The following is a 23,541-nucleotide window of genomic DNA, read 5'->3' on the forward strand; positions in this document are numbered from 1 at the left end:
TTCAAATGCTCCCAAAAGTCTCATTGAAGAAGTCAAAACTAATTGCATAATAGAATCTTCAATCCATTGCTGAACAACATGGTGTTCGTAATTCAAAATAATAATATTTGACTAATTTTTACACATTTTTTTAAAAAAATATCACATCACGTGTAATTGGTAGAATTTAAGTTTGCAATTTTTTAAAGAATTTTAAAAATTTGTTTTTACATATAAAAAAATTGGAATTATTCTGTGGCGTTGGATCAATCTCTCTCTCTCTCTCTCTCTCTCTCTCTCCCTCCCAACAACGACGAAAGCAAGAAATTTCTGCAAGCGTGGGTGGTTATTTAAAGTCAAATATCAACATTTTTTTTTTCAATTTGATTACAAATATATTTTAATTGGAAATTTATGGAAGACTTTTTGTTACATTATTATATATTTTTTTCTTTTTTGCTACTAATATTTCCAATATACATTTTATTATATGAATGTCTTCTCACATATTATTCTTATTCCCTCTTTCACCCTTTGTTCGAGTAAATTTCTCATTATTAGAAATTCTTTTACATATACTTTTTATTATCAATTTGCCATATATTATGTTCTTCACTTTATATATTTATACAATCAACCTATTCTTCGCCTCACATGTTTTTTCTCCTTGCCTAAAATTTATTTCAAAAAATACTTACTAACTAAATGGAATTATTAGCCAAGAAATAAAAGATGGGAAGGACACTAAAACACACACAAAAACATCTTGTATATACATATATATGTCTGTGTGTATATATATATATATATATAATCATTTCTTGTTGGGGGCGTTTTTTAAAAATGAAAACAAAAAACAGGAAACTATGTTTCTTAAAGAAGCCTACTGACATATATGTAATTTTAGTCACGCTTTTCTTCGTCACTCGTATTCGTAGAAACCATGGAGGCCAATTCAAAAGGGAGCATAATGGTAGGCTGAGCTTTGAGGCGCAATTGGCTGAGGATTTGGGCCAATATAGGCGGAGCCACCAGCAAGCTTTACCAGACCCACTTGGCCGTGCATTCCATCTCTGCCGTACTGTTGCCATAGAAGCTGCTCTTGCATAAGTAACTGCTGCTTCATCTCCATTTCAGCTATCTGCACATATGAAGGAGGTGGCACTGTAAGCGATGCAGCGAAAGGGTCCTGATCCCCGATTGGTTTAACCGTTCCATCTGGTGCTGGAAGTGCCAGAACTTGTGCAGCAGTCTTGCCTTGGCCTTTCAATGCCACACTACTCGAACTCCCGCCAAATTGCTCGGCATTGGCATGCTTCCTAATCGTCCCATGGTCGTACATTCCATTTAATAGCAGTGGATCAAAACCACCGCCCATATCAGCCTTCTGCTTTGACAGATTGCTAGCAGTTTCAACCAATGCCAGTTCCCATTCTGGTTTGCCAGCCTCGGCCGCTGGCGTTTGCCACGCCGAACTCACTTCAGGCTGCTTGTCTGATGAGAAAGTTTCCCATGAACCATTAGGATTTGCTGGGGGTCCAGAGAAAAGAGCCAAGGCCAATTTGTTCCCTTGCTCATCTGCTGAAACTCCATCCTCTCTCAAGTTCACCAAGTCTATTGGTCGTGAAGGCGGTTGCAGGGTAGGTGAACAATTCTCCAGCGGAGGAAGAGCCTTTATCTCATTCATGTAACATTCAGGCTCCTCAGCTGGTAGGGACTTCACCTTCTCCTCCCTTCTCCTCTCATTGTAATCCTTTGGCCTTCTTGACATCTCCTTTAGGAAGCCCCCAAGTGTGACCAAAAGATTACAAGTTATCCTCTGAGCCTCTGGGTATTCAGAAGATCTTGCAATTCCCACATCCTTACACCAAGTATAAAATTCATCAAGTTCATCAATCTTCTTTGCAGCATTAGCACAAACATCAAATGCTCTAAGACAATCACCATATTCCATTTCTTTAAAGCGATCCAGCAAATACCCTAATCCCTCACAAATCTCAACATACAACCCAAAGCTATCATTAACAACCAAATCAAGCGCAGTAATTACTAATCTACTACTCTTGGCCATCCCTGTCGGCCTACAAGCCAAAACTCGATCGAGAATTCGAAGCAATTGACTCAACTCATCCACTACACTCTCTGGTCGCATTGACCTCCATGGACTCTGCCTCCTCCTCTGTCTCACATTATCAAATTCATCTCTACGATCAAAGTTAGTATCATCACTCCCTCTCATCCTCTTCTCAAGAACCAGATTCTCAGCCATTTCATCAAGATACAAAGCGTAAGACCTCACAAAACTAGAATGATCCCACGAATTCGAATGCGCTTCATCTCTAAAACCAGACAAATCCAAGACTCGTATACCTTTCCGCGTAGCGTACACAATTTCCTCTCCAAAAGAGGAATTTCCATCAATCAAAACCCTGTGCACGACCACAAGCGCCTTGAGCGCAACTATCCAATCGCGAGTCTTACTCAAACGTTTAGAGACAGTAATCACACACGCACTCACATATCCATTCGAAGTCGAGCACAAATTCACAATCTCCCTAATATACCTGTGGTCGGCGGGATCCTCGTCGTGGCTCGTCGCCTTGACCACCAAAACTTCGAGCTCCGACGCCGTATTTCCAGCGACTTTAGCGATGCTAATGCTCGTTTGGTCCTTCACAGCTCCGAGCGCTTTCCTGATCGTGCTTTGAGCCATTGACTACAAAAATGAAAAAATTTTGAGTTCGCGTCTCACTGAAATGAAATCAGCAATTCCACTGTAATAAGTACGTTGAGGAGTAGAAGAGAACACTCAGCAATGGCGATGATGAAGAAGGCCGTGTGTGACCAAAGAGCTGTAAGGAAGAGAGAACTGAAAGGGTTTATTCAGACGTACTGAAACCAAAAGGACGTTTCAGAGAGAGAGAGAGAGAGAGCGGAGAGATGAAATCCATAACGTAAGAGAGGGGACGGTGATGCTCATTTCACTAAAACGACATCGTGCTCAGTTCTACTTGTACGCTATCAGATGCTGCCACGTGGCTCATATCTTACTTGCACCCCAAGATTCAAATAGCGCAATGTTTGAAAATGTCAATATCTAAAAATTAATTAATCTCTTTGACATTCTCTATAAATTTTAATATTATTTATTTACCAAGTTCTATTTAACTTAACTTTATTTACACAATAATGATTAATTTTAAATTTTATTAAAAGTACACACTCATTAAAATAGTATTTAAACCGATATTTAATTAGTTTGATTGGTAAATAGAAGTAAAATAATGAAGTATCATCACAAATCTACCACTTTTTTCTAATTCGAACATAATTTAATAGATAAAGCACTAATTATCATATCAAGTTCGACATTCGACCTCCTACCTTCCTGTCATGAAACTCGAACCAATTCTATCAATTATCTGGAAAGACTATATTATTTTAAAGAAGACTGACGAAATTTTGATAAGAATAGTCTAAAAAGTACTTACGCTCCGAATTTGTTGATGACTTCAATATCATTACAGTACAATGAAGAGATACAGGCAATTACTGCACAAAATTCTATCACTATCTGTGGCAAGATAATGCAAAAATCAGTAGACTAACCCAATGAATCATCTACCATAACATCACTCGCTCACGCTAACAGTTCAAACTTTCCTGTAGCCACACAACTTGTATCTATAAGTATATCAACACCAATAATCATCAGTCTTCACCTATTGTTTCTGGTAGCTAAATATTCACATCCTCTGGCAGCAAGGGCTCTATGGTTGCTTATTCAACTCTGGGATGCTGTCCACAGAGGTTCTTACACAGCCTCCAGGCAGCAGGAATCTGAACTTGTCTGCATTCTCTATCAGGTATGCAGGAAGGTGAATAGCTGAGGAAGAACGAGGAATTGAGCCCATCTTCTTAATCAACTCCTGGAACGTGTATTCTTCGGGAAGCATGTCAAACAGATCATCTCCCTGGCAAATGAGCTTCTGAATCCTTGAGTAATTCAAGAACTCTTGCCGCCTTACACGGTCTGCGTGGCTATAAGCTGTCATCTTGAATGCAAAGTCTTGAATGCTCCTAAAGCAAAAGCTACAATGCCACCCTCCATCCGAGAATATTAGATCGGTTTGGCGAGAATGCTTGTAATGACTCTGTGGACCATAGATGTGAACTGAGGCTCGCCAGCTGCTGAAGTCCACAGGGAACTCAAAAGAATACATGTAATTCCTCATTTCAAGATGGACTATAGGAGGCACCTCATCGCACCATTGCAGGAGTTTCACAGTATGTGAGCTCGGAATCTCATCAGTATCTGTCATGATCAAAAGATCACCAACTGAAATCCCTGCGCGCTGAAGTAATCCGTTCATAGCGACGCGTTGCTGGGATTCAAGGTCAAATGGGTTTCTATAGGACTCACGAGAGTCAACTTGTCCAGAAAACACATCATGGACGGTTTTATTTTCTGCAAAGGCAAACCTATCTCGATTTATTTGGAATAGTAATGGCTTGTGTATGCCTGTAAAAGTGCTGTATGACTCCAAAATTACAAACTTCCAGACATATGGGTAAAGCTCCCGCCATCTGATTTCAAGCAAATCTAGCTCATTGCTGAAGATGATGGCATCAAAAACACGACGAGGTGTGGATCTTAAAGACCAGCCATGGAGGCGACAAAGGTGTTCCATCGACACATTTTCTGCATAGTAGTGTGGTAGGCGTATAAAAGGGGGTGGAGGGCTGTCCCAAAGTGGACGGAAGAAATAAGAAATCTTTTGGCCATAATTGAAAATGGTAAAGACACTGATGGGAACAAGCATAAGAGGCATAAAAAGATATCTGGGTCGTATTCGTCTAGAATTGACCCGAACAGATTTTGTAGCCATTGTTTTAAGGGAGAATACTATGGGAAGGAAGCTACAGACGCAGTGTTTTAGGTACAGGTCGCAGAGCAGTCATGGTCTCACCACTGTTGGTTACCTGAGAAAATTGCCAACATATTACACACCAGAAGAAAAGGGATGGGGAACAGCATTTATGTGTTCAATTCCATTTTCGATGTCAATAGTAGATATTATCCACTTTGGTTTGTTACGAATCGTCGTTAGCCTCATAGTTCTAAAATGCGTCTATTAGGAGAAGTTTCCACACTAAGATCTCACATTCCACCCTCTTTGGGGCCAGCATCCTTGCTGGCACACCAGCCCAAGCCCATCATCGCTTGTAGATATTGTCCGTTTTAGGCTATCACCATCAACCTCACAATTTTAAAACGCGTTTGATAGGGAGAGGTTTCAACACACTTCTAAAGAATGCTTCGTTCTCCTCTCTACTCTCCAACCAACGTGTGGAATCTCACAAAAATGGTAGTATTAAGCTAGCTAGGGGTAGGGGGAGGACAGATTGTGGATGAAAAATTAAGATGAAGGTAGTAAAATCTAATATCATCAAATCATTATGAACACGACTAGCCGACCTTCTTGAACAACAAACCACTATTCTTTTCAAATGAAACAAAACTTTCGTTAAAGGAATATTATCAAGCAGTAGACAATGAATTTCGTTGTCAAGAACAGAGAACAAAATAAGCAGGCTGGAGGAAAGGATAGAGAGAAAAACTTCATATTATACTTGCCAAGATGAAGCTACCATTTCCTCATGATAATGACTTGCAAACTACTTAAAAGCAATTAAAATAATCAACAATCCCGCCAGTTGGGCAAAGTTCAAACATGGCCTCTCTACGTTAGCTGAAATTGAAAAGATCAACGATCTGAATTTCATATCAATCGACTCTTTTGTTGACAGATCCCCAAAAAATACATCTAGTTGCCATGATCATTCTAAGTTCGATACTATTAGCTTCTATGAACGTCTCCGAACCTCAGCTACACTAGAACCTCCCCCAATCATCTTAATCATAAAGACTCTATAAGTTCATAACATCAAGGAAGACACCTTGGAGCAAGAATCGGCCTTATTTTCAATTAATCGCCAGAAAATGAACGAAAACAGAACCACAGCATTCAAAACCCCCATAATGATATCTATACAGCAAGATTCGGCACTCAAAAAGATGAACCTCAGCAATCGATCAATTTACCTGGATGAAATCGCACAAGAACTGCAATTAATTGGCTGTCGGGACATCGCTGCCGGTGGCGGAGAGAGAAGGCAGAATGAAGGGATTTCGGCTTCTCAGCGGTGCAGAAATTGGAAGGTAAGAAAATGGCGACCGGATTTAAGATGAAGAAAGGGAAGGTAATGGGAACCACTAGAGTGCCGGGATGGAAAGTAATTGGCGGGACGGCGTTGGATAAATCCGTTATTGTAATTGCTGTAGCGCAGAAATTATGGGGCCGTAACATCCAACATGGGTCCTCCACTGCCCGGGCGTTGACTCTGTGTTAGGCCACCAGCCGTAATGTGAGGTCCCTATAATTTAGCACCCAAATCCTATTTTAATTCTTCCATTCCTAAATTTTATAAGGCTTTGCGACTCCAAACTTTAAATAGAAATCCTATTATCATACTAAATTCCTACTTTATGCTATCAATTTTCATTTTTATCTCAACTATTTCAACCTCCTTTTCAAAAATATATTTTTTTTAAATGTTATTCCTTATAAAAAGATGAACCTGATGCCACAACCTGTAGGTACATTATGGATCAAATCTGTTAAAAAAATCTAATACAAAATAAAATTAGGTCACCCGAGTCAAAGTTCCTTGGTCAACTTCTTAAGAGGCAAATGCTGAGCATTCTCATCTTAGTCAACCCAATTTAATCCACGTTTGACCTATTTTAAAAATAAATTGAAAAATACTCTTAGAGAATCATATAAATAGTCTTATTCAGAAATTAAAGCTCTTCTTGGTTAACTCCTACCTAACTTAAGTGATACTGAGTTGTAAGTACCATGTCAATGTGCAGGTTTATTTTGTCTCGTAGGGCACGTTCTTCTCCTTATATACTTATCATATCATCACGTGAAGGTCTTTAGAGAGAAAAAAAAAAACATGACATTCGAACGATGAATAAAAATATGAAAAAATAAAAATATGAAAAAACAACAGTTAATTCATATGAGGATCATTACTCACGAAAGACCCGAAAAGTTACATCTCCTCAACCTAGAATGCAATATTAGGGAGACGAACTTTACATGAATTAAATGCAAAGTTTAGCTTGTTATTCATTATAATAAATAATTTATATTATAGAAAATAAATAAATAAGAAAAAAATATATGGTGTATGGGCCACATGGATAAGTGGCCCAATCTCTCAATCTGAGGGCCCAAGTTCTGTAGTAATTAAATAATATATACATCCAAACCTTAAAATTACTTTAGTTTCATCGAATTATCTTGACAGGTTAAAAACTCTAAAGTTAACCAGGTTAAATAAAAAAGTTACCGAGTCATAGCTGAAGTTTTATCCATATATTATAATACATACAGTCATTAAAACTTCAAGGGCTAAAGAAGAAAAAAAGGGGGGAAAATGTATTCTTTTAGTTAGATGGCATCTGATTCTCTACCGACGACGCCGGTAACCCCTCATTCAGCCACGGTTCTTCTCCAATTTGATCCGTTGTACGGTTCCGATGAAATTCCTGTCAATATGACAAAAAAAAAAAACCCATAAATTTATTGGACACGTTTTGATTTTCCCATAAATTTAAATTATTTTTTTTATATTGGTTATTTCTTTGAATATTTAGCTTTACCTCCAAGTTACGTCGTCGGCAAGTAACCAGTCACCGTCGATATCCTGGTAAGTGAGTCTGTGACGGTCGGGGTCCATCTCGTCTGTTTCCAAATAACCTAAAATCAGTACACGAACTCACACCCATCCGGAATTCACTATTCTGAATAGGAATAAGAAAACAATCTTACCAAACATCTTCATCAAAGTGGCTCTAAGTTCGTCAAAACAATGGTATTGGCTCAAATCAACCTTCCTACCAATCCCAACTCCATCCATCTTCACCTTCACGTACCTCGAATTCCAATTCCAATTCAACCCGCCGCCATTCACCGCCGGCCGTCCCCGACCTCTGCGCTTCTGCATCAAAGACCTCGTCTTCCTCTTCTTAAGCGGCGGCCACCCCACAAGCCTATTTTCCTCTTCATCCTCTTCCTCGTCGTCTCTGTCAAGTAAACCAAAGAAATTCAGCCGAAGAAATCAGCCAAAATCCGAAATGAAAAAGAGAAAAGTGAGCGTACGAATCATTCGAGGCGGAATGGGGATCGTTGTCATCGTCATCGCCATTATTGGGATGGTCGTTCCAGAGAAGCAGAGGAAGTGTTCGACGAAATGCCAAAGAGGGGTCGACATGGAGAGGGCGCTTCTTGCGAATGGTGGAGTTCAAATCGAGACAAGAGGCAGTGTCGTGAAGGAGAAGGGAGTTGTTAAGGTCGAAGGGCTTGGCGGGGATTAGAGAGAGGCCTAATTGAAGCTCCATAGGGATAGGGGGAAGAAAATCCGAACAGGAAAAGAACAAAGATTGGATGAATATTAAAAAAAAAAAAAAATGGATGGGATTGAAGAGCAAGTGTGGGGTTGTTGGTGGCGAGGGCGAGGGCGTGGGCGGGGGTTAAAAGAGGCGGGGAGTGCGTGCGGGTGTGGGACAAAGGTGGGGACAATGTGTTGGGGAGAGAGGCCAAAAACGTCTAAGATGTCCGTATCAATGCTCTGCCTTTGGCCGACCCAGTTGCCCTGCTGTCCCTTTTTTTTCACCCACATTGTTTTCTGTACCTCCAACACTCTCTTTTCCCCTTAATCCACTCCCACTCGCCAACCTTATCCACTTCCTTCCTTTTTTTTTCTTTTTCGAAATATAAATTTTAAATAGAGACAAAATAAAGAAACTTGAAGGTTTAGAGATTAAAATAAAGTTAATTTAATCTAAAAAATAAAAATAGTTTTTAATCATTCTATAAAATAAAATTTAAAAAAAAAAAAAAAAAAAAAGAGAAAGGAAAGGAACGAGTCTCGACGGTGTAGACACGCTCCCCGTGTGCGCGTGAGAGATGTGGTTTTGGTGGCGGTGGACAGATTTTAATTCTCTGCGTCCTATGCCTTCGGGGCGGGTACAAACATAGTCAAAATCCCAGTAATTGGGGGGTCCATCTCCAGTAAAAAATCATTTTTATAATTTTGACCATTATTTTTCTACATAAACAATATTACAAAATATTATTTTAGTTTCTATTAGCATAGTTAATTATTTTTTTTAAAAGAAAAATAGTCTATATTAACCTTTTTTATTTAAAAATTAAAAATATATATTCATATTATTCTTCTGTTTACAAATTAAAAAAAGAAAGGCAATAACTAATGACTAAAATATAATAAAACGTAAAATAATATTTTAATCTCTTATTATTTTTATATCATTAGTGTCGATGTTTATCATTGCCGTTCTGTTTTTTTATTATTTTATTTTGGTTCTTTGCATCTAGATTATGATTTTTTTTTTTTTAAAACGTACTTTGTACCAAATTAATTATCATATGATATATAAACATCATATTACCAATTTTATTCTTAATTAATAATTCCTTTAGATCTGTGGTAGTAAATTAATTAATATTTAAAGGATAAAATATTAACACAAAATTACTGACTATTTTCTATATAATAAAAATAATAAAAGCAACTGAAAAATCGGCCACGTCAGGCTTGTGAGGGTGAAAAATGGGGACAAACCGTAACGGAACACATTTAACAGCAGCTGCGGATGATGTCGGTGGATGGAAGAGAGTGGCGAGGGGTCACGTGTCATAAAAAGAGATGAGGTGGCCGTAAATAACGGAGGTACAATGGATTGGACGGTGAAAACATGTTTTGTGAAAGTCGACTGAGATTGCAGGGCGGTTGGATTGGTCCACGTTGGAATTTGATGGGGGTGATGAAGCCCATGTGGATTTCTGGTCCAGCCCATTTGAACAGGACCACTGAGCTGGACCTCTTAGCGTTTTATTTTTATTATAAATGTCATTTTCAAGGCGACGAGTCCAAATCAGTGGTAACTAACCCTTATTGGAGCGGTGGTTGCGCTTAGTTTACGCTCTTTTGTCTTCAATTCTCCACCACCTTCAAAATCAACCCTAACTCCTTTTCATTTCTTTTCCTTAGCATATCTGTTCACTTGTCACTTTTCGCGGATAGTCGGAGCCGACTCGGTCTATGGTAAGTAACAGGTCTCTTCAGTTGAATATAAATTCATCGTCTAGTTAGAATCATTTTAAATTTGAAAGCTTTATATCTTAAACAGTTGAGTCATTCCGTTTTGATTAATATATTAAAAACGTGAAATAATAGATTTGAATAAAGCAAATCTCAAAAAGGAATGGAAGCTTGATCTCTCAGAATCATTCAACTTTAATACAAATAGTGTTTTTTGTCTTTTTGAAAATTTGGTGCAGATAAGATATTTGAGCATAATAATTTCATTTTACTTTGTTTTTTTTTTTTTTTTTTAATTATTATTATTCTAAATAAAGAAATAAAAAGGTGGGTGGGCCATAAAAATCCATTCCATAAGATATTGTAAAGGGTTGGTTTTGAAAAAGTGGAATGAAGAAGAAAGAAGAAGGGTAGAGAGGTTAGGTTTTAGCACAAAACACAATCAGTTGGGTTAGAGATTGTGAAAGCAAATTCAACTCCCAATTCATTCCTTCTGACTTCTATCCAACTTTTTTACGATATCGAGAGGACGATACTACACCTGATATTTTTCGAGTATAAACACACAGTGAGTGAGAAGTTTACACAAATATGCTTATATTAGGTGAGATACATTTCTAATTACTTACGGGACCCACCTGAAACGAGCAGGGAATTCTCTATTTAGATAGGAAATGGAGAAGGGAGCAGTAAACATTTTTCCTCGTTAAATAAATGAGGTTGGGGACGGGATTATATTTTCAGTCCCCGCCCCGCCCAATTACCCTCACTACCCCGCCATGCCTCGCTTAATATAAATATATAGGATTTTTTTAATAAAGATTATATTAAAAAAATGAAAACTTTCCAACTCGATCCCTACAAATTTTTTCGTGGAGAATCCCCGCCTCTTTGTCGACAAGAAATAAATGAAAATTTTTGTAGAAATGAAGAATAAAATAGGTGTGGATGATAGAGAGACAGGAAAGGCTTGTCCGTCCCCGCTTCCCCCATAGACATCTGTAATGGTGTGTGCTAGGAACCCGAGGAGAGAAGTGTGGGCCGTTAAAAAGCTTCACCGATTCAGTGTACGAACGCAGGTCCAATGAGAGCGATTGCGTCGTGGGCGGCCCATTGAAGGATATGCAAATTAAACTGAATTGTGCATCCCAAGTAATAGAGAAAGAAAGTGTGTGTTGGAGCGTTGAGAAGGGTTTGAAAAAGGGTGCAAGCCTTGAAGCAACCCTGTCTTAAAATCAGCATCTGAAACGAATTCCCATTACCCTTTTCACCCATTGCTTCAAACACACAGAAAAATGACAAGTTTTTAGAAGTTTGAAGGATAAAGAAAGAAAGAAAAGGGGAGAGTTGTTCCCTAATGGAGGAGGCTCAAGGCAGGGCTGGTTTCCCGGCTGTGTCTGCGCTTAAGGTTGAACAAGGGCCTTCACTTATGCCTTCCTCTGTGTGTCTGTGTGTGTCTTCCTTTCAAACTCAAATCCTCCTATGGAGAACAACCACTTATGAAAATATGGACTTTAAAATAATATTAGTCCTACAAAGAGAGGCACAATCAAAAGGGGAGTTGTTTTTGTTTTCTTTTGTTTTGGTGGAACAATCATTCAGCTGCATGCGCATATGAATGAAGAAAGTGTATTGGTTTTTATTGAGTACAAACTAAGCATCACACCAAAACCCACCCTAAAGTAAGTGTCTTGATCATATCCCTCTTCGCATCATTTCCCTCACCTTCTTCAACCCTATTCCTTCCCCCATCTCCTCCTCTTATACAATTTGTAAAACACGTCTTTAAGGGAGAGATTTTCACACCCTTATAGAAAATTTTCATTCCCTGTGATGTTTAAAAATCTTGAGGAGAAGCCCCAGAAGAGAAAACCCAAATATGACAATATTTTCCAGCGGTAAGCTTGAGCTGTTATAAATGATATCAGAGCGAGACACCGGGTGGTGTGCCAGTAAGGATGCTAGGCCACTAAGGAGGTAGATTGTGAGACCACACATCAGTTGGAGAGAGGAACAAAACATTCCTTATAAAAGTAAAGAAACCTAAAATTAAAATGGACCATATTTGTTAAATGTGGGTCTGGGCTGTTACAAAAATCGAGTGATGATCGATGATGACTTTTTTGGGACCAAACTTGAGCTCACTTTGATACACAAGTCAATTGAAGTTGAAATGAAGCAAGAGTTGTAAAGCAAGTTCTTAGGTTATGTTTGCTTCCCCTATTGCTCTATGGTTTTTGCCCTAATTTATGAGTTGGTGGGCTGTTTTTGAAAGAGATTACTAATCCCACTTAATGAAGCTATCTATATATATATATATGGTTGTTGTATTGATATCTATCTCTTTAATATTCTTCCCCACCACACCAACAAAACCACCAACTCTCTACCTCCTACTCCACTCACTCACCCTACCTTCTTTTTCTCCTCTAAAAACACTCCATTAACTTCATTCTCCACCTAAAAACAATAACACCCAAAATATTATTCATTTTGTTCTTCTTTTGGTGCCTTCAAATGGGTCCAATTTCTGCTCTTATTTCATTCAATAATTCTTCCTTCTTTTTGGTTCCTCAGTGGACACCTTTTCATACCCAAAAACAACTTTTCCTTTCTTATTATATAACATCAATCCTCCTCCCATTGGGTTTTACCAAATTCATCATTCTTCTTCTCCTTCTTCTTCTTCTTCTTCTTTCTCTATGTTTCATCTGCTTTCAAAGGAGGGACCGAGCTGAGAGGAATTCGTGCGAGACTCGGAAAGCGATATTGGTGAGGTTCAATCAGAAGACGAATTTTACCAAACTCGTGTAAAGTACGATCTCTGATTGAGCCGCGCCAATATCACTTTTGTATATTTCCAGGGTTTCAATTTAATCGAAACCCTAGTTCTTGTTTTTCGATTATCGCCTCTTCTTTTGTACGACCAAAAAATCATCATCGTTTTCGTCGCCGTCGTCATCGACACAATGGGTTTTATCATCAATTGTCGGATATTCAACCAACCAGAAGATCAGGTACCAGTAGGATGCTGTTTAATTGTACTCTCTCTATACATGTCCATGCATGAATATAGTATATGTTCATTGGAGTTGAATTATATTAGTGCTTTTTGTTTGCTCTTCCTTTTCTAGAACTTGGTAGGTGAGTAGGAAAACAACACAATACCTAACTACTTCCTTATTGTTTATTCAATGCAACTACATGCAGAGCTCTATAAGACAAATAATTTATAGAAATACGTGTATTATAGTTAAATTTCGACAATAAAATCATACTTTAAAGGGAATAAAAGATTGACTCTGAGTTAGAGCGAGATTGAATTAGATAGGTCAAGCTAACCGAACTTAGCCAAACCAAACACCATGGGCTATGGTCAATTAAAGTATTAGAGATGCTATGTTTAAACCCTAGGTTAACCTGTGTAAGAAACGCCAATCCAAGGTAACTTAAACTCAAACTTACTCTAAGTTTGCTACATTTTTTAACTCTTTGATTATGTATGGGAATGTAGGGTAACAATCACATTCTGCATTTATACGTTCAACTGTTCTAATATAATTTCAAACCTATCATAAATATTTATTCGGAGCGATATAATAATCTTATTAATAAGTTATTTAATTCTACTTCTTTTCTTTTTTATTTTCTATGTAATATATTTCTATATTTTAGAAAGTGTCTATTATTTAATTTCAATTTTTTATCTGATAATTCTTTAAATTTTTAATTCTTTCTCGTCCATCTATCTATACAACTTTTTAAAAAAAAAAAAAAAATCTATTATATATATATATATATTTATTTATTTATTTATTTATTATTATTATTATTTTATATATATATAATTACAAATAAAATTGTGTGTATATACAAATGAATTTGGGAAAAATATTTTGACCAGAAAAACAAAGTCAAAAGGGTTGTCGTTTTCAGGTTCTCTGATAACTGTTTCCCGCTTTCACAGCGAAACCAACGAACAAGCCAGAAAGGCTTTTTCTGTTACGCCCTCATTTCGTGTTTTCCGAACCCTAGACCTGACTGAAAATCGCATTAAGAGTTCAAGACTCTGCTCTTCCCAAATCAATGCTTGAAAATCCACCATTCATCCTTCTACTACCTGAATTCTGTACTGCAGGTCCATTCATGTCTCGCATTGAACCGAATATTCCGGATTCATGTTGTATCTCGCCTCGGTTTCGGAGCAACAGTTTTCGTCGGAGTCTTCGCTACCAGAGGCTTCCATCGCGGCTCCTCCACCTCTCCGTCTTGAAATTGGACGGTTCTTCCTTCGGTAACCTTTCCCCCCCTTTGTATGGATGCATTTGCAAATCTTGCTGTGTTGGACAGCGCATTTCTGTGAATAATCTGTGTGTATTTTAAATGTTTTTGATATTGATTTGAGATTTATTTTCCAAAACGTTTGGATGTTCTGCCATCGGTTGTTCCTTTGGTAATGTGAATGCTTAGAGGTGCAAGTTGCGAGGAAAGCGTCTGTGGCAAAGCTTAGAGAGGCGGTGGAGAGTGTTTTCTGTGGAATGTCGATGAATAGAGAAGATGTCAAGATTTCATGGTACAGTGTTGGGGATTTGGACTACTGAACCGCGTATATTAATCTAATCTGTTTGATTGAGAATGTGTTCAATTGTTTAATTAGTTGGTGCAAATGCAGGCCACATGTGTGGAGTCATTTTTGCTTATGCTATAAACATTACAAGCTGATCGACGAGAAATCGCGTATCAAACGCTTTGGAATCAGGGATGGTGATCTGGTATTCCCCTCGAATGCTTAACCTGCCTTAATTTATAGTTTTCTCTGTTTGAGTTTTGTCTTGTATTTGATCGAGTAATTAATGAGTTCTATGTTCCCCCATGCAGCTGCATTTTGTGAACCGTGTAGCTTAATTTTCGCCAAGAATCTGTGGATTTGAGATGGCCCAAAAGAATGAATGGATAGAGGAATATAGGCAGGCTGGTTGAACGGCTTCTGGTATAAACTTGTCGGAAGTTTTTGGGTGTGAATTATTGTGAAGTGGTCAGATGGGTCTTTTTTCTTTTTTTTCTTTCTTTTCTTGATTTTTTTACTTTCCTGATGCTAAATTTGAAGCCTTGGTTTATATATATATAACAAGATGAACTACATTTCGTTAGTGCCACATAAGACTTCACTTTCCTTTCGTCCAATCCAAAAACGAAGTCCATTAGTTCAGCCTCTAAGGTACTCAAATTGCTCTAAGAATAGAATAGAAGGAAGAATGGCAATGAAGATATGCCCAAGTGATCTGAAATTGATACATTTTGCAGGAGAATCTGAGAGGATTAATGTCATTATTGCCCGATCAACTTGATGTTATGGGGAGTGCAAGCTCTACAGTGTGAAGCTATGAACTTTGAAGATTTTCAGCTGATATTATATGTTTCTGTGGCCTTAATTTATGCACTTAGAAAATTATTTCGTATTGTAAGTTGAGACTTGGAAAGAATTCATAAATTCTAATGCTTTGATAGTTTCTTTATTAAACAAATAGTTGCCTAGAAACTTTAGTCTTTTAAACATGAATCAGAATGAGCATCAATGACCACCTACTACTTCTCCTTTCCTCTTAAAGATCATGGTTTAGGTTATTAGGTAAGACTGCAATTACAGGGTTTCTAGGATCTTTGAAACTAAGATTGATGGAATAATTAAAGCTAGATAAGATTCTTGGGCCATATTAAAGAAACAAATATGATTAGCATCCTTTTATAAAGTTAATATTCTCAAGTGCTAATTAGAAAGAATGGTGGTAATTTAGGCTAACAAACAATGCATTAATGGTGGAATTCCTCAAAGAAAGGAAGACTTCATTCATATTTCCCATAAATGTTCAAGAAAGATACATCCACAAAAGAGCACCGAAACTGAAAGCGACTGCAAATAGACAACCATGACGATGGAAGATCTCGTGTAGCTATAAGTTACATATGACTAACAGGGTAAGGTAATGCAGACCCACAAAAGAAGATCCAATTGTGCAGTATAGCTAAATATTTCCCATTTCCACTCTCATTCTGCCTCTGGTTCTGGTAAATATTTGAATGATATAGAAAAATAAACATGGTTCATATCATCCTAACAAATCCGGTTACCAAGCACGAACATTTCGGACCTATGTTTACTTTTCAACATCAGAGAGGAATTAGAGATTGGTCACCTTATATGCTGCTTTCCAATGTTCAGTGGAGATGCTCTGAAGCTTTGAGAGTAGGTGAGGCCATCAGGTTTCTTCTTGCGCCTCCCTTGTGAAGATAAGCGGCAGTGAGACGTTAGGATGGCGAGATCGTTGAGATCTTGCAGTGGAGTCAGAACCTTCACGATTTCGTCCATGGTTGGACGTAGTTTTGGATCCCTGCTGAGGCAACTGCAAGCAAGCTGGGAGACCTTCTGCACCCCTTTAATGGAATAGTTGAATTCCAAACGGGGATCCACTATATGATATAGCCTTCTTTTATCAGCTAAATATGGCCGAGCCCATGAGACGAGATTTTGTTCCCCACTCGGACGTTTCTTGTCCATGGATCTTCTCCCCGTTACAATCTCAAGAAGCACAACACCGAAGCTATAAACATCGTTTTTAGATGTCAGATGTCCTGTGATCAAATGAACAAAAGTTGAAATTTTGTCAGATATCAGTTAATGCTGTTGGGAAAATTGGAAAATGCAACGTTCTTTGAGTTGCCACCGGGTATAAAGGCAGCAAGGAGAACAAAAAAGATAACCCTCAAGTATTGGATTCCCATCTCCCAGAACTCAAGCTGGTTGTATGTTATCGTAGGCATGAGAGAGTTCTCGAGCTTCCTAAACAAGATAAAAAAAGATCTGGAATGTTTTTCCCTGCCTTTTGAACTTAACTAAGAGCTATATTATCCATTCTTATCTAATCATTTGATCAAGCTGCTTAAAAAGTTCATCCAGTCACTATTTTTGGACCTCTGGAACAAATCCAAATAGTCTGCACAGTTTAATCCTTACCAATCTAGAGATCAGAACCCATTAACAACTTCTAAGTTCTAGTTCTTCACAGCAAAAGCTTGCATAGATGTTTTAGTATGAAGGGGTTTCGTCTAGATAAGAACATATTTTATAGAAATGTACCTGTCATTACATATTCAGGAGCAGCATAGCCATATGTTCCAATCACCCTAGTAGAAACATGTGTTTTGTCTCCTTGGGGTCCTGCTTTTGCAAAACCAAAATCCGAAAGCTTTGCATTGTATTCCTGTAAAATCAATGTCATATTTATAATGACATAAAGGAATGAATTAAAACGTTTTGAACATGGCCATTTGGAACATACAGAATCAAGCAAGATGTTGGATGTCTTAAAATCTCTATAGATAACAGGTACTGGACCGCTATGAAGAAAGGCCAATCCTTTCGCTGCTCCAAGGGCAATCTTAATCCTATTGGACCATGGAAGAGGTATAGTCCCTGCACCAGTCATGAAGATAAGCATCTGTACCTACTGCTTGTCTGAAACTAAGACTGTAGTGTAGTTAATTGAAACTTCGAAAAGGCAGTCCCTCTCCATACTAAGCAACTCGATCTATTCATATCGTGAACACAAGTATATTAATGGAATTCTTATTGCCTATAAAAAAATTTAAGTATCACATAACGCTATATGATCATTTGACAAATCCTAAGTTCTTCACAAGTGAGAGAAGTAGTGAAAAGCAAAAGATAGAGATTCTTACTTCTGAAAAGATGGTTTTCAAGACTTCCACGGCTCATAAACTCGTAAACAAGCAAATGTTGATCATCTTCGTTACAGTAACCTATAAGCTTAACAAGATTCGGGTGGTGAAGTTGTCCAAGAAAGGCAACCTCAGCCTGTAACCGAGGAAACATGTTTTGTTAGCAAATTTTCAGCATTCTCACCAACAGGTCCCCTTTATAACACAAGTCTTTACGAACCCAAAGCAGAAAATTTTACTAACCACCCATTCTCTGTGGCCTTGAAGACCATCTTGTTTCATGCTCTTAACAGCTACTGTAATCCCTGATCCAGGTTTTGCAGGGGCTGTCCCATTCTCTTCAATCCATCCTTTAAAGACGAAACCAAATCCACCTTCCCCAAGAATACTGTCAGGTCTAAAGTTTCCAGTGGCAGCCTTGAGCTCATGAAAAGAGAACTGAAGAAGTTTGCTTGTTGTATTGTTATCTGATCGTGTTGAATTGGCATTATCAGAGGCTAGCTCAGTTTCATTTAGGGTACAGAGATCTCTGTTGCTAGCATTTAAATACCGTGTTTCGGTAGCTGCAATGACAAAGAGAGAGCATATGCTTAATCAGAAAAAATGATTGTTTGAACTCGAGAACTAGTTCAATAAGACTTTGCTTTAGATAAATATCAACAGACAATCAAAGGACCTAAAGTTTTTCAACCTCCGAATTCAGATCTAAAACATATTTACTTCCTGGGCATTGAACTAGTTCTAGCAGGCATTGCCAATCTTCTGCAAGCGAAAAAAACAGATAGAGATTGAACTTAATGGTTGCCATAAAGAAAAAAAGTGATCGTAATGGAATCATAGTAACCCATGTCGGGATCCGTAATCTTTGCTACAAATGCCTAATGCATCAATGGAGATTCCTTCACGAAATGGACACCTTTTCAATATTAACAAGACAGAGAATTAAAAACCTGCAGCTTTTACTGACGAACAAGAAACTGAGGTGATGCATACTTTACACTCATTTTAAGATATCAATTAATCAGATCAATTTAAAGCGTCAAAGAGAGTGGAGAGAACAGGGAGAAAAACAAAGTGAAGAAAGTGCAAATGAACTCAATATAGACACTCTACGGCACAGATGGACATAGAACATTATAAGGGAACCGAATTTCGAGCTAAAAACTCAAAATTTGGTAGAAGATACTTCAGAAAAAATCCACAGATACAACTAGAAATCAAACATGAAAAAGAAAATGGGTTGTTACCAGAATCATAAACTAGGCTAGTTCGAGGAATAGTGTTGGGAGAGTCTCTGGAAGCAGAGGATTTGCAAACACCAGAAACAGTACGAGTCAAAACAGCCCAACAACCATACCTTTTCTCCATACCCTCAAGCTGCAGCTGGTTAGTTTCAGTTCTAAAGGGGTGTGATTAGCATGGCGAAATCGAAAACATTAACCACACACAATTATGGGGAAGATAAGATGGAGAAGGGAGACGAAAAGGAATGGGACAAGAGAGAGAAAAGGAGAGGAATTTTGTTCGGGGTTTGATGCTGCTGTTTGTTGGGGATTGCAGGCATCATCATCGCCATCATCGCAGTGTGTACAAAAAGAACTTTTCTTTACCACCACCTTTTGTGTGGGGAATGGGATCAGTGCAAAATTACCAGAAATGCTTTGTCTATGGAAGTTATGACAATCAAAGAGGAAACCCATCAATGTCTTTGTAAACAAACAGTTCCTTGGTAATGTTCCTCCCTGTTTTATTTTCCTTTCCCAATTCATTTCAAGCAGAAATTGGAACCAAAAGTAATGAATAAACAAATAAAAAGAATGGAGAAAAGCTAATAATATGCCAATAGGCAGCTACAAAGCAAAGGCATTGGAAATAAGTTAATATTCCAATTTCCATCCACCCAAATGCCTTTCCTAAGTGAAAACAAGTTCGGATACTAATCACTGTTTGGTCAAATCCAATGGAAAGTCAGTCAAGAACATATCTAAATGAAATCCTTTTGGATTTCTCTCTGTATACGTGCAAGGAAAACGATGGGGCTGGATATATTCCAAAATGGGTGGGAGCTACAAGATTGCAGCCGATTAGGGACTTCGTGTCCAACAAAGGGTTTTAAATCGCAAATTCTCATAAACAGAATACAAAATCCTTCTCTCCTTCTTTTCTTTTCTTTTTTTTTTTTTTTTTTTTTCTTTTCGTTCTGTGCGCTGTGATCGCAACTTGACGAGGCCTTGTTGGAAAGTTTGTGCAGTGAAGCCATTTGCAGTCTGGAATTTGTGGGGCCGATCCCCCACTCCATAACATTACAAATAAACAAATACAAATAATCATTTACCGAACTCATCGAAGAGAGAATTTACTTGAGAAGCCAAAATTCCGCCGGACATTTCCTGCGGCGGTGATGCGGCGCCATGGTTTCCGCTGCTTCTCAACATTCGCTACTTCTGTTATTCTAGCGCACAAGTAAATAAGTTCACCGTCACAGTCATTTCGGAACATCACCCAAAATTACTAATATATATATATTTTTTTTTCTTTCTTTTTTGATGGCTTTACTTAAATTCTCTAAAATAGTTATCTTACGTGTCTCCACGTGTTTTTTCACTAATTCTTAACAAAAAAACATATATATATATATTCTTAATAATTAAGAAAAAACACATTTTTCTGTATGTGGGCCTAAATGGAATCTGGGCTACATCAACCGGTTGTTGGACTTTAAGCCTTGAATAGTAATCATGGGCTTGGGCTTTAAAACGGTAATTGGGCTTCTTAAATTAGGGCTTGGTTACTTTGCATATATATATATATATATATATATATATATATGTATATTCTCATTTTTAAAAACGTATTTTAAATAACTTAGCTGAATAATGCCATTTCTCTCAATCATATTATTCATTATATTCATTTATACCGTCAAAATTAGTATGTACATAGTTCATATTTGTCCGCGTTATCTATGGCCACATGCCCGTAACATGTTAAAACCCTTGTCTTGTATCACTTTATTGCTTTCACAATGCCAGTAAAATAATTTTAATTTTAGAGAATATAAAATAAAATAACCTGTTAATTAAATGTCAGAATACTAGAAAAAGGTGGCTTGGGAAGGAACCAAACAGTGGCACACATTTTTCTACCTTCTTTTCTTTTTTAAGTATGGTCGGATAGGAAAGCTCTGGCAGTTTGGCCCTCATTCAAATGTTTTTTTTATTTATTTTTCCAATTAAAACAAAAACATAGCATAAAAGTGGCTTTGTTAGGAAGGAAAATAATAAAAAATAATAAAATAAAAATTAGAGAATAAATACTTTCTAGGAATGATTAAGATGGCAATAGAGTTGAAGAATAAAGAAAGTAAGTAACAAAAAATCCGACATAGCGGCACGATTCCAATTTCAATTGTCGGCCATTCAAATTCGACATTTCATTATTTTCCAAATAATAAAAAGTTTTTTTTTTTAATTTTTATTTTTTACCCTTTCTCGAGGTCACGAGATCGAGGAATTTATTTGCAAAGATAAAAAAAAAAATAATAAATAAAAAAAAAAAAAGAGAGAAAGAAGTGGGCTTTTGAAGGCCCGTGTTTGAAGGTGGGCCCACATAAATGGAAGGCAGTGGGAGTCAGAAAATCGTGGCCCATTTTGATGGATACAAAGAGCAGATTATCCGGCTTTAGGATGTGAAAGACGTGACCTGTAATTTTGCCACTTACTGCCCTATTTTGTCCCATTCTCCATCCATATATTTTTTATTTTTATTTATTAATGAATTAAGAGTGTAATTATTAGGCGTACGGATATTATTTACATTTTGTGGGCGAAATACAAGAAAGCATTGGGATCATAAATAAACTTAGAGGAGGTACAAACATGGATGATGCGACATTGCAAATTTGAAACAAAAGGCGCCCCATTCAAATCCAAACTCATACAAATGATGTTGACGTGTCAGGCAGCACTCTGAATCCCCAATTTTCATTATTTATTATTATTATTTTACCTAAATTATTAGTGGGCTATGGCCCACTTTGAGAGAGAAATAACTCACCCCCCAGGCCCAACAATACCCACCTCTCCGGGCCCACACATACATTTCCACATCCTAACATACACATCCTAACACATCATCATCATATCATCCCCATACTCTCCTTCCCTCCTAACCCAACCCAACCCAACCCAACCCAAAAAATTCTCGTTATTATTATTTATTTATTTAAATATATATATATATATATATATGATAAGCCAGGGGGTTGGGGACCAGACAGCGTAAGCAACCCATACCTTAAAATCCCATTAAAATGAAAAGGGATCTTCCTCACATGCCTGCATGTGACCCTCAGCCATTACCCTTCTTCTTCTTTTATTTCTACCCTTCTCTCTGTCTGAGTTTCTCTCTACACGGAGAGACCAGCAAGCTGCGATAATTGCAGCTCCATGGGAGGACCTGGCCATGTTTTTCCACAGCTTTCTTGAACTTCCTCTTTATTTTCTTCTAATTCTGAAGATTTTAATCAATTTTGAAGCTCAAGAAAGCTGTGGGACATCATGGCATTTCAGGCTTCTTGTAATTTCTTCTTCTTCCTCTCTTACAGCGCTTGCCCAGGTCAAATTTTTCTATGTAATTTCGCTTCCTGCTTCTATAATTTTCATTTTCTGCTTTTTTTTTTTTTTTTTTAAATTATGAAGTTTTATTTAGGGTACTGCTACACGTTTGAAGCATGCATGGGGAGAGGGCTTTAATTAATTAATTGAAAAAAAAAAAAAGGAATTATTATTTGAAGTGGAGTTGTGTAGTGTTGAGAATTGAGATTCATTCAATCAGAATTCAAAACATGGTGAAAAGGGAATTACTGTGTGCAGAGAAGATTCCCCAACTTTTCCTTTTTATCTTCAATCATCATACTTACTCATCTTACACTCCCTCTCTCTCCTCCCCCACTATTTTTTACATCTTTTATTTTCCCCCCCTCATATTCTCCTACATTTCTGTGAAAAATGCCTCTAACCTTGTCACTATCTCACCCCCCTCTTCCTTTTTCTTTTTACCTTCCTCTCATCTCTCTCTACAATTCAACCATGAAATGGGTAATTTTGGAGAATGCATATATACCCTATTTTCATATCCTTGTTCAACACAATTGAGCTACACCAACTGGTTCGGTTTGATTCGGGTCGGTTCGAGGGTGAAGGAATTGGCTTAAAAGTGGTGGCATTTGAATAAGGCAGTAACCCAGCGCTGGCGCAGGAGGAGAATTGTAAATTTATACACTTTGTTTGGGAAATATTTTCTTGGAATTTGGTATTTTTGTACTCCCACATCAAGTACATATACGGTCTTGGTTTCTAATTATTCCTTTGGTTTTAAAATTTAGAAATAAAAGTAATATTGTGGAATTCATATCTTAGGCAATTATATTAATATATTATTATATTGTATTCTGTTGATTGGACAATTGAGTTGGGTCTGTTCTTCATTCTCTTTCTTCTTCTCCACAGTTGAGTGTTCTTGCAAATTTTGGAACACATCAGAAACAACGAAGATTTTGTTTCAGATCTTAAAGAGAATATGGTTGAATGGTTTCTCTCTGTTTGGCTGCTGGGAAATCATCAT

General features: G+C 37.5%; 4 protein-coding genes and 1 pseudogene across 9 annotated transcripts; 1 reads left to right on the forward strand and 4 right to left on the reverse strand.

Annotated features, from left to right (window-relative positions):
• Positions 1 to 726: 726 nt before the first annotated feature.
• Positions 727 to 2,948, reverse strand: LOC111792203 (putative clathrin assembly protein At2g25430 pseudogene; annotated as a pseudogene). Its single transcript, XR_015420583.1, has 2 exons — positions 2,767 to 2,948; positions 727 to 2,695 (listed from the first exon to the last, which is right to left on the reverse strand). The product of XR_015420583.1 is annotated as a putative clathrin assembly protein At2g25430 pseudogene (transcript).
• A 503-nt stretch (positions 2,949 to 3,451) lies between these two features.
• LOC111792190 (uncharacterized) lies at positions 3,452 to 6,304 on the reverse strand. Its single transcript, XM_023673531.2, has 2 exons — positions 6,086 to 6,304; positions 3,452 to 4,962 (listed from the first exon to the last, which is right to left on the reverse strand). The coding sequence occupies exon 2, from the start codon at positions 4,866 to 4,868 to the stop codon at positions 3,750 to 3,752; it is 1,119 nt and encodes a 372-aa protein (XP_023529299.1). The 5' UTR covers positions 4,869 to 4,962; positions 6,086 to 6,304; the 3' UTR covers positions 3,452 to 3,749.
• Positions 6,305 to 7,275: 971 nt separating this feature from the next.
• LOC111792191 (auxin-responsive protein IAA5) lies at positions 7,276 to 8,567 on the reverse strand. Of its 2 annotated transcripts, none has more exons than XM_023673532.2 (4): positions 8,214 to 8,567; positions 7,884 to 8,137; positions 7,715 to 7,811; positions 7,276 to 7,600 (listed from the first exon to the last, which is right to left on the reverse strand). In XM_023673532.2, the coding sequence occupies exons 1-4, from the start codon at positions 8,450 to 8,452 to the stop codon at positions 7,549 to 7,551; spliced, it is 642 nt and encodes a 213-aa protein (XP_023529300.1). In that variant the 5' UTR covers positions 8,453 to 8,567; the 3' UTR covers positions 7,276 to 7,548. The 2 variants fall into 2 exon arrangements, with proteins under 2 accessions (XP_023529300.1, XP_086979550.1); XM_087123424.1 differs by having other exon boundaries at positions 7,715 to 7,796; positions 8,214 to 8,563.
• Positions 8,568 to 12,604: 4,037 nt separating this feature from the next.
• LOC111793757 (U11/U12 small nuclear ribonucleoprotein 25 kDa protein) lies at positions 12,605 to 15,718 on the forward strand. 3 transcript variants are annotated; one of them, XR_002814974.2, is made up of 6 exons: positions 12,605 to 13,196; positions 14,147 to 14,473; positions 14,650 to 14,752; positions 14,852 to 14,951; positions 15,058 to 15,397; positions 15,484 to 15,718. XR_002814974.2 is itself a non-coding variant. In XM_023675788.2 (5 exons), exons 2-5 carry the CDS (start codon positions 14,266 to 14,268, stop codon positions 15,082 to 15,084), a joined length of 438 nt encoding a protein of 145 aa, XP_023531556.1. In that variant the 5' UTR covers positions 12,605 to 13,196; positions 14,147 to 14,265; the 3' UTR covers positions 15,085 to 15,718. The 3 variants fall into 3 exon arrangements, 1 of the variants encoding a protein (XP_023531556.1); XR_015420767.1 differs by having other exon boundaries at positions 14,318 to 14,473; XM_023675788.2 differs by having other exon boundaries at positions 15,058 to 15,718.
• A 268-nt stretch (positions 15,719 to 15,986) lies between these two features.
• Positions 15,987 to 20,084, reverse strand: LOC111793769 (serine/threonine-protein kinase PBL35). 2 transcript variants are annotated; one of them, XM_023675803.2, is made up of 6 exons: positions 19,164 to 20,040; positions 18,160 to 18,479; positions 17,917 to 18,052; positions 17,517 to 17,650; positions 17,315 to 17,438; positions 15,987 to 16,809 (listed from the first exon to the last, which is right to left on the reverse strand). In XM_023675803.2, exons 1-6 carry the CDS (start codon positions 19,282 to 19,284, stop codon positions 16,370 to 16,372), a joined length of 1,275 nt encoding a protein of 424 aa, XP_023531571.1. In that variant the 5' UTR covers positions 19,285 to 20,040; the 3' UTR covers positions 15,987 to 16,369. The 2 variants fall into 2 exon arrangements, with proteins under 2 accessions (XP_023531571.1, XP_086979549.1); XM_087123423.1 differs by having other exon boundaries at positions 17,315 to 17,650; positions 19,164 to 20,084.
• Between the last annotated feature and the right edge of the window lie 3,457 nt (positions 20,085 to 23,541).

The sequence above is a fragment of the Cucurbita pepo genome, chromosome 4 (genome assembly GCF_057944985.1).
Source record: "Cucurbita pepo subsp. pepo isolate OVF chromosome 4, ASM5794498v1, whole genome shotgun sequence".
NCBI lineage: Eukaryota > Viridiplantae > Streptophyta > Magnoliopsida > Cucurbitales > Cucurbitaceae > Cucurbita > Cucurbita pepo.

Bases quoted from the DNA above. Each gene is read 5' to 3' on its own strand.
- LOC111792190 (XM_023673531.2), bottom strand. From the start codon at position 4,868: ATGGCTACAAAATCTGTTCGGGTCAATTCTAGACGAATACGACCCAGA.
- LOC111792191 (XM_023673532.2), bottom strand. From the start codon at position 8,452: ATGGAGCTTCAATTAGGCCTCTCTCTAATCCCCGCCAAGCCCTTCGAC. The intron at 7,812-7,883 runs GTAAGATTGTTT...TACTGATTTTAG, and splicing joins CACTTTGATGAAGATGTTTG to GTTATTTGGAAACAGACGAG. The intron at 7,601-7,714 runs GTAAAGCTAAAT...TCATATTGACAG, and splicing joins GCCGACGACGTAACTTGGAG to GAATTTCATCGGAACCGTAC.
- LOC111793757 (XM_023675788.2), top strand. From the start codon at position 14,266: ATGCTTGAAAATCCACCATTCATCCTTCTACTACCTGAATTCTGTACT. The intron at 14,474-14,649 runs GTAACCTTTCCC...GTGAATGCTTAG, and splicing joins ATTGGACGGTTCTTCCTTCG to AGGTGCAAGTTGCGAGGAAA. The intron at 14,753-14,851 runs GTACAGTGTTGG...GTGCAAATGCAG, and splicing joins GAAGATGTCAAGATTTCATG to GCCACATGTGTGGAGTCATT.
- LOC111793769 (XM_087123423.1), bottom strand. From the start codon at position 19,284: ATGGAGAAAAGGTATGGTTGTTGGGCTGTTTTGACTCGTACTGTTTCT. The intron at 18,053-18,159 runs GTTAGTAAAATT...CCTCGGTTACAG, and splicing joins AAGGCCACAGAGAATGGGTG to GCTGAGGTTGCCTTTCTTGG. The intron at 17,651-17,916 runs GTAAGAATCTCT...TGACTGGTGCAG, and splicing joins TGAAAACCATCTTTTCAGAA to GGACTATACCTCTTCCATGG.